General features: G+C 43.4%; 1 protein-coding gene and 1 long non-coding RNA gene across 3 annotated transcripts in view; one reads left to right on the forward strand and one right to left on the reverse strand.

Annotated features, from left to right (window-relative positions):
- Galntl6 (polypeptide N-acetylgalactosaminyltransferase like 6) overlaps positions 1-9556 on the reverse strand; it is a 1048694-nt gene that overhangs the window by 17927 nt on the left and 1021211 nt on the right. For both annotated transcript variants that reach the window (XM_031339868.1, XM_031339869.1), the window contains one exon: positions 815-964. In XM_031339868.1, coding sequence (XP_031195728.1) covers positions 815-964 — 150 coding nt within the window. The remainder of the gene's footprint in view (positions 1-814; positions 965-9556) is intronic.
- LOC116069328 lies at positions 6606-7058 on the forward strand. Its single transcript, XR_004109983.1, has 2 exons — positions 6606-6842; positions 6920-7058. It is a non-coding gene; the product is annotated as an uncharacterized LOC116069328 (long non-coding RNA).

Raw genomic sequence — 9556 nt, forward strand, 5'->3', positions numbered from 1 at the left:
GGGGAAACCTGCCTCTTTTGTGGGTCCAAAGTGCCACAAGAATGAAAATTCTTAAAAATAATGTAATTGCTTAATTATCTCATTAAACAAGACTCTAGTTTGTATTTGTTTTAAAATTATTTTCTATCCTTAAGTATATTTGTTTTAAAGCTATTTTTACCATTAACTGTTCACTTATAATTTAATTCATTTTAGGTTTGCCAAATAAGTTTTTCTTTGATATATTAGGGAAGATTTTTGGCCAAATCACAAATGGGTCACTTTTTATCCAATTTTTTATCCAAGTTAACAATTATATTTTCATGAATATATATGCATGTATGTGTGTATGTGTGTATGTATGTATGTATGTATGTATGTATGTGTGCGTGCATGTAAGTATTAATGCAATTGTTTTAACCATACGGCTGCCAAGTAAGAATCTGGGAGTATTCAGTAAATGAATAGACATATTACTCTACATGTGTTGTGAGTTAGGGTTTTTAAGAATTATGCATAAGCATATTTGCTTATTTAACACGGGCCACCTTTTCCCCAAGTTGGTTGAGCTGAGGCTAGACCTATTTCCTGTGGTACTAGGATCTGGAGTCATTTATCAGTTACCCCCTGGTTGGGAAGAGGTACCCATGACAAATGGAGGCAAAAGCATGCTCTCTCTGCCGCATGTTTCCCTGTCACCGTGGCCTCCTGTCACATGTGTGGGTTGAGTGTGTGTATGTATGTCCAGGTAACACTCTGAATCCAACCAGCATGTTTTTAACAGTCAGTCTGAAATCCCAACAGTTTCAGAATGACCACAGGGCCGGACGCTTACCTCCCGGTATCCCCAGAGCTGGTTCCCTTTCATGCCATGACAGTCGTAGAGGGTGACAGGGCTGCTGTGTGAGATGGCATCCAGGCAGAATTTTCGGGTGTGCAGAGGCTCACCGGGCCGAATATCTTCTCTCCACCCGAAAGTAAAGAGCTAGCAAAACAACAGAAGCCACAATGAGTTCAATTTGGGGGAAAAGGTTCCTGAACGCGGGGAGAGATGTCTTAAGGATGCAGGGCTCACATTTTGTGACTACAAGGATGAAGTAGATCTCAGCATAACGGAGGCATTGAAAGAGCGGGCTTCAAAGTGTTGTGAGTGCACCTGAGCCCGATGGCAAAAATGGAAAGGAGAACTTTTCTGTTAGGAACCAGCAGGGCGGGAAAGAAGGAAGGGTGGAAGGGAGGGAGAAAGAAAGATACCTGGAAGGTGGAGGAAGAGGAGAGGGAAGGATGAGAGAGGAGAGGTGAGCGGGAGAGGAGGAAGGGGCAGCGGGAGGAGGGAGGGGGAGATGAGGAGCCTTTAATAAAACTCTTAGCATTTGTCATGTAGATAAAATGTTCCCAGATCAAGGACTGCAGCATTAGCCTAATGAGCAGATTAACTGCCAAAGGACAAGGCTTAAAGCTGAGCGGGATTGATGCTCGCACCTTGAAAAATCCAATTTAAAGCAAAGCCGAGCTCAATGAAGTAAAGAACAGGCAAATCCATTTCCTAGGGTAGGTAAGAGCAGTTCTGTGGGGGCGATAGGATGGTATAGGTTAGGTTGTAACTCCCAATAAGTACACTTCACACTTACAGATCCCTGACCTTCAACCTCACCCAGAAGTTCCATGGAATGTTAGATTCTACGATTCCATTTAATACTTCAATGTGCCATTTCCACTATTTCCTATCCCCACCTGTGTTAGCCATCTTACCCTGATATATACCAAATGCTACTTAGGATGTCCTAAATCAACCTTACAATGTGTTAAACGCACAAACAGCCTTCCTGCTGAGCAAGAAGATTTTCTTGAGTTACTTGAGCCGAACCTCATTTATAGGGTACACCAGAAAAAGTCCTTAATTAAAGGAGAAGATGGAATGGGGATGCCTTGGGATTTCTTCCAGTTCTGGTTCAGTAGTTATGCAGTTCTCAGCGGGGGAACTCTAGGAGGCAGAGAGTGAAGACAGCTGTCAGGGATAGTACTTTATTGGCTGAAAGCAAGCCCTGTGCAGAGCTGTATGCAGCCAATAACACTCACTACTGACCCGGTAGACCTCAGTAGACTTGGGTTTTCAGATCTTACCTAGAGAATCTGGGAAAATTCCAGAGATGGTTAAGAGAGAACAGTTAGGTGGTGGGAATCTGAAAACAATGGGACTAGGTTAAGTGGTCAGAATTAGAAAAAAGGGATGATTTCAATCCAACACGTGCAAGAAGATTGTCTGAATAAAAGATCATCTGTGCCGGGCGGTGGTGGCGCACGTCTTTAATCCCAGCACTTGGGAGGCAGAGGCAGTCGGATTTCTGAGTTCGAGGCCAGCTTGGTCTACAGAGTGAGTTCCAGGACAGCCAGGGCTATACAGAGAAACCCTGTCTCGGAAAAATAAAAAAAAAAAGTTCATCTGTGCGCAGTGCTCCTGAAAGGCAGGACTGGAGACTGTCTCAGATGGAAGGACAGGGGCTTTGTGGTTAGGCTTATTTATTTATTTATTTGTTTGTTTGTTTGTTTGTTTGTTCAGTGCATTGGAGTTTTGCCTGCATGTATGTCTGTATGAGGGTGTCAGGTCCCCCAGGAATGCTGGGAATTGAACCCTGGTCCTCTGGAAGAGCAGCTAGTGTTCCTTACCACGGAGTCATCCCTCCAGCCCAGCTTAGGCATTTGTGATGGGGTCATGAACGGGAGTTCTTTTTCCAGAGGGTTTTAAAACAATGCGTGTGGACTGAGGGGTTTGTAAGTTCTCTTAGATCCTACACACAGGAGAAGTATCAATTTCAGCAGTTCCTGACCTTGACCTCACTTCTAATTGGCCCGCACTCTCTACCCGTGGCTTTTGAAAGTCTGTGCTCGTTTGTTGTAACCAAGTTGTCTACTCCCTTTGGTCTGTCTATTCAGCATGGGAGTTGCTCAGGGTTCTTCTCTGTCCTGGTTGGCCTTAAGTTCCCCCAGATCAGTTTTCACCAATATGCTCAAAACCCAGCGACCATGTCGTGTCTAGCCCCTGGCAAGATTTCCCAACTGCGTGCCTCCTAGGTGACCCAAGTTCAACGTTTCAGTACACTCATTTCTTGAATAGCCTGTTCTCCTTTAATTTGTTTTAGTTGGTGGTAATGCCATCAATCTTGTCAGCCATGGAGTCTTTGAACTTTTGCCATTTTACTTTCCTCATCTAATTACTTGTCAGGTCTTGCCACTGTCCTGCGCGTCTCTGGGGTTGCAGAGGATTGAGCTCTGTACGTTGCACACGCGGCTGTACCATATTTTACCACTTTGGTTTCTTCAGCGTTTCTGGAATTAGTTTTATCCTCTCCATCTGCACCTTGTTGTCAGCATCTCTTGTCCAGACTAGTGCAATAACTAGTGCAATAACCTACTTCCTTTCCCTCGTTTGGGTCCCTGAAAGCGCGCGCATGCGTGCTCAGGATGTTTCGGAGGTCAGTTCAACACAGCTTTAGGTATTGTTCTTGGGGCCTTGAACACTTCTGTTTTAAAGACAAGGTGCCTTGCTGGCTGGAACTTGCCATGGCTGGCGGCCAGTGAGCTCTAGGGAACCTTTTCTGTTGCTCACTTCCTAAGTGCTGGGGTTAAGAGTGTGTGCATGCTGGGGCTGGAGAGATGACTCAACAGTTCTTCCCGAGTTCAATTCCCAAGAAAGCACATGGTACAGATGGTGCTCACAAGCATCTGTAATGGAATTTGATGTTCTTTTCTGGTGTGTCTGAAGACAGCTAAAGTGTACTCATATAAAATAAATAAATCTTAAAAAAAAAAAAGCCCGCACACATACAAAAACAAACAAACAAATAAAAAAAAAGTTTGTGTACCACCAAACCTGGGTTATGAAATGGATCTCGGCACTTTGTTCTTGCAAGGAAAGCTCAGTCCGTGAGTTGTGTCCCCAGGCCCTGCCAGCCTTTCTGTTCCTGTTGCCCATACTCTTGTCTCTCCCAGCCAACAGAGAAGTCTGTCTGGGGTGCCTGTCTAATTAGGTCTTCTGTCAGGCTTCAATCCTCAGTCCGTTTACTTCAATCCTTCAATCCTTTTACTCCTCAGCGCAGGTGCCCAGTCACCCACGCAGCGATCATGTCTGAACGGCTGCTGCATCTTCCTCCTCTCTGTCTCAATCCGTCATGACTGCCTACTATGTGTCCACATTCCTCACTAGGTAGTTAGATCCTGGATGGCAAAGCATGTCCTTTTAAAAGCTCATTTCCCAGCATCCAGAAAAGTTGATGATAAACATAAGTGCTCAATAAAATTTGTGTTCAAAACGTGCAATGTGTGCTAGTTATTTCAACACAAGTTATTTATCTTGAAATAACTGTCAAGATGAATTAGTTTTAGTCTTCTTTTATAAAAAACTGGGTCTTACAGGCCTTCAACTCTCTATGGTAGCCCAGGTGGGCCTTAAACTCTATCCCCGGCCTTACCTTCCTGAGGGCTGAGACTGTAGGCATGTGCTCTGCCTGGTTTGAATCAAAGAAGTCTTGATTGATTTAGCAGGTTCTCTTCTGTCTTTTTGCTCTGTGTGTGTTTGGGGGAGGGTTGTTTATTTGTTTGTTTGTTGAAGAAAAGGTTTATTTTGGCTCACGTTGGAGGAAAGACTCAATTATTGTAGGTCGCTGCTCGGATTGCATCTGTGGTCAGAAAAGGAGCTTTAACAGGGCAGGGTAGACCCACCAGGATTGTGGGTGATACCTTTCTATGGGCTGGGGCCATAGACTGTATAAAAAGGAAAAAAAAAAGGAAGAAATTAACAAACAGCAGGGTTCATGCCTTTCTGCTTCCTGAGGGCAGATGCAGTGCGGCTAACGGCTAACAGCCTCATGTCCAGGCAGCATGGCTACAACCCACGATTTCTCACTGAGTATTTCCCTCCTCAGAGAGGCCTCTCAGGAAAAGCCTGTCTGCCACAGTCGGAGATGTGTTTCCTGGGTGACTCCAAAAGAAGTCATGTTGACAAGAAGTCAAGACAGGAGCTTGGGGGCTCGAGTTGAAGCAGAGACGGGAAGGAACGCAGCTTGCCGCCTTGCTTCTGGTTGAATGCAGCGCCTGAACTTTTTCTCTTTCTCCTTTTTCCCTCTTCCTTCTCCTCTTCTTTTCCTTAGTTCTTTGAGAGTTTCATATAATTTTTTTTTTTCATATTCACCCCTCCTTCAGCTCTTCCTAGATCCCCTTTCCCTTCCTGCCCTCCAAATATTCTTCGGGTGGAGAGAGCAATCATTTACCGGGGACTTTACTCTTGAGACCAAACTGTCTCTCTCGGTGGCAAGGGACTGATGACTGTGTACCCAGCTCCCTGCTCGATGTCTAAGCTTTCATATACTCAGAAGTCTAAAGAGGGAAAGGATTGGAAATCCCCACCTGGCACCTTTCCTGAACAGATGTGACTTCCGCCTCAAATATCTATTTTCTCCTATTTTTCATGAAATGGATCAGCTAGGCCCTAAAGAATACCTGGATGACAGCAAATTTGTCTCTTAGGCATCATCTATTGTCATAATTATATCTGGGCGAACTTAGGCGACTTTTGTTTCCTGTTTCTAGGTTTGTTATTGTAGGGTAATGGTCTTTCTTACATCCGTAGGCTGATTGCTGGAAGGGAATTTTCATAAGGTATTTTGTACTCTTCTTGTTATTATTACCTGGTAATTGCAATCCTAGGCCCCGGGCGATAAATCTTCAAATTATACCAATTGCTTTCTTTTTTCTGAACCTTCCAATAACAATGTATTTCTCTCTTATGTCTTTGAAATGCTTCCGGTCTCCGTTTATTTTAGTCAACAGTCATGTCAAACCAATCCTCCATTAGACACATTTTCACCACAGTAGAAACAAGCTCAAATTGTGAAAGAACTCACTGTGACATTCACAATCTGCCTCCCAGTCCTGGGTCATATTTTTACTAACCGGAAGCATCTAGGTTTTCTAACAAAAGTGCTTGATTTTTAAAAAAAACTCAAATTATTAGTTTAAAAGTAAATGGTTGTCGACTTCTTTTTCTTCTTTTGAGTGATACTTTAAAATATAGGTTTTGAGTCATGACTTGTTTCTTTGCTTTTGTACGCATGTAACCTTGTCCGGGTCTGTATTGTATTGTATTATATATTGTACTATATTCTATTATACGATACAAATAAACTCTCTATATTGGAGCTGCAAATACACTTATCTTAATCTGGCATCCTGATGAGTCAATTGAAAAAAACAGCTTTTTTCCTCTCTGTGGGAAGTTAGATTTTATTTCATTGTTACGTGATTTGCAGGAATCTGAGTTATAACGTTTCTTTCTACAGTCTGTGCCATCAGAATGCTGGGTCCTGGCAGCGGGATTGTTTATCCCCAAGGAAAGGCGCAAAGAAACTTCTTTCTCTGCGTGTATTGACACGTTCAGATTTCTGTTTGCCTATGTCCCCCAGGTCTTGGAAACAGGAAAAAGAATCTGTCAGCTTCCTCAGCAGGACGGAAGAAAGGTGGAAGAAAGGTCCTCCCTGCAAGAGCTCAGCGCCTGCTGCTGGGCCTGTGGAGAGAGCAGCCAAACTAGGCCAGGCAGAGCACGCCTCCTCTCTTCCGCCCCTCTGCCCCACCCTCTACTCAGAATGCCGACTGGGGAGGTGCCGTCCAGATCCTACATTCTTATTTGAATCTATTTTTGTTTTTCTTTCTTGATCCCTAGAGGAAACTGGGAGCCAGCAGCCCACAATGCTAGAGCGATATCAAACAACTCAGCAGATGACCCCGGAAGGATGAGTCATATGCCTGCTTCCAGCACAGAAGCCGGATTAGCCCCGACTAGTGCGCAGCAGAAGGTTTTCTTTATAAAGGTATTATGCTTCAGTGGATCCCTCTTGGTTGCCTTTTTAACAAGGGTGTTTACTCATTCATTTCGTCACTTTGACAGCTTTGGAATTAAAATGGATATCCCAGATTTCCATGGCCCGGTTGTACTTCTCATCCAGGAATTTAAAGCTGAATGTAAAAGAGTGAATTATAACTTGTAAGTCTTTAAGCACAATGTTGAATAAACCTTACGTTAATTACTGTAAAATGAATTTGCCTGTACTAAGTCAGTATACGGTGACACGTGTTTCAAACAGGATCTAAGTCTCTCCTACCCGCAACTTCTAATATCCTCCTAGTTCCATTTTTCCAGCTCTCCAGAGACTGGAAATCTTTGAAAAGAGCTGTATTAACAACAGATTTTTTTTTCCCCCTGCTTGTGTTGTTTTCTTCTTGCCTAGTGCTGCCCTCTGGTGGCCATTTCTTAAGTTACATGCCATAATTTCTTTTTTTCTTTCAGTTTAGCCTAAGGTAAATGAACAATCAATAAAAATATGCAGTGTACTTCAGTGTGCTCGTATTCGTTTTCAGCTGTCAAACAAAAAAAATTCAGGCCAGGGAATATGTCATTCTGTAATTTTCCTGCTTAGAAGTATTAAACACGGTTTAGGTGTTAAGACTCATATCCCCATAAGCTATCTAAATTTATTTCCTGTTTGGGCTGAAAAGAAGATATGAACTTAGCCCAAAAAGCAATGGGTTTTCTTATGAAATCTCTCCTTAATTTTAGAGAATGTTCTTCCTAAGTTCTCCAGATGCAAGTCTTACTGATAGACTCTTAAGCGTTCTTGCTTGCTCTCAGGCTGGAGTCCTGGGCTGCTTGTTGGCAGTGCCGGCCAACACTACTCCTCTGAAGTCTGGCAACACCTCAGCAATGATTATAGGAAGATTCAGAGGAAGAGGAAGCCATTGAATACCCCCCCCCCGATATTTGAATAGTTATTGACACATCTGAGAGCCACAGAGCCTTCTGGTAATTGTCCATACTGCAGGATATCCTCAAGTGAACAAGAACCAGAAGTTACGCTGAGAATGAACCACGTCGCAGCAACCTTGAACCTGAGCGTGTGGTGTGCGTGCGCGTGCATGTGTGCGTGCGTGTGTGCACGTGTGCGTGAGTGTGCGTGCGAGTGTGTATGTGTGTGAAGATAGAAGGGGGAAGTATAGTGATTATACTGACTTCCTGTGGGAGTCGATGTTACATCTCAAGCATCATTTCTTCTCAGAGAACCCTGTGTAGGAATGGGGGATTGTTGCCCCTATTCAATGATAAAGAACCTCCAGCCCAGAAGAACTGAACAGTTTCACAAGGCTGATGGTTTAAAGTGAAGTCCATGTTGGCCTGATTCTAAGGTCCTACATCTTTTTAAAACACGCTGGATAGATGACTAGCATGTGCATGGTGTTAGAGGGTGTCAACGTTATCCGATGAGATTAATCCTTGACTAGGCTTTGAACTAAGGATGCTTTTCCGGCATCCTTAGTGCTCCGATTGATAATTGAGGATGGAGGAGGGACAGGAAGAGAGAGAGTGGGGAGAAGAGAAGGGTACTTGAACAACTCCTTAAGGACCTTAGGTTGGGTAGAGTCATTGCTCAATAGTTCATTTCGGTCAATATTTTTGTGTGTGTGTGGAATTCATATGTAAAGAGTCTTTCCAAAGCACAAGCATGCTCCAACTGAGCCTATTCCTGGTCAGTGTGCAAGAGAGGCGTGTGAGGGATTCAGCTAGAGCCATGCAGCTGTGCCAACAGGGTGCTTGCATATTTTTTTTTTTGTTTTGTTTTCTCAAGACAGCTATTATGGTCTGTTCTGAGAGGCTTAAAACACTGTCAGGGCATAGTGCCCAGGCATAGTTCTCCTTCTGCATAGAGAAGTGAGACAGGAAAAGCCTTAGCTGTACTTACCAGTTGTTTTTCTTTGTAACTATGACAACAGCTACTGATTCTTGTTAAATCTGTGTGATACATCCCATAGCTCTCTAATTGAAATATTTCATTCTTCAAAATTGAAAAACGAAAGGGGTCGTGCAGCCCTAAACACAATCATTTCTCTATCATCAGTAATACGATTTAAGGAAAGACCTTTTTACAAAGACTTTCAAGTTCTAGGTCAGATTAGAATCCACACCTTCCTTAAATGGAGCTGCACCGAAATGTCTTTCAATCAAAGCAACGCATTGTCTGAAAATATCCTCTGAAGTCGATGTTGGGATGCAGGGATGGTTTGTGTATGCTTGGCCCAGGGAGTGGCACTGTTAGGAGGTGTGGCCTTGTTGGAGTAGTTGTGTCACTGTGGGTGTGGGCATTAAGATCCTCATCCTAGCTGCCTGGAAGTCAGTCTTCCACTAGCAGCCTTCAAATGAAGATGTAGAACTCTCAGCTCCTCCTGCATTATGCCAGCCTGGATGCTGCCATGCTTCCACCTTGATGATAACAAACTGAACTTTTGAACCTGTAAGCCGACCCCAATTAAATGCTGTCCTTTATAAGACTTGCCTTGGTCATGCTGTTTGTTCACAGCAGTAAAACCCTAACTAAGGCGGGTGCTACTGCCTCAGATGTCCTTCACCTGCATGATTAAATACGACTATTACAACAAGAAGTTCATGCTTTACTTTTAATACACAGCCAGGAGGGAAGATTAAGGTTAACTGAAGTCTCAAACATAAAACAGGTTTTTTTTTTTTTTTTTTTTT

This window comes from Mastomys coucha, unplaced genomic scaffold (genome assembly GCF_008632895.1).
Source record: "Mastomys coucha isolate ucsf_1 unplaced genomic scaffold, UCSF_Mcou_1 pScaffold22, whole genome shotgun sequence".
In the NCBI taxonomy this organism is placed as follows: domain Eukaryota; kingdom Metazoa; phylum Chordata; class Mammalia; order Rodentia; family Muridae; genus Mastomys; species Mastomys coucha.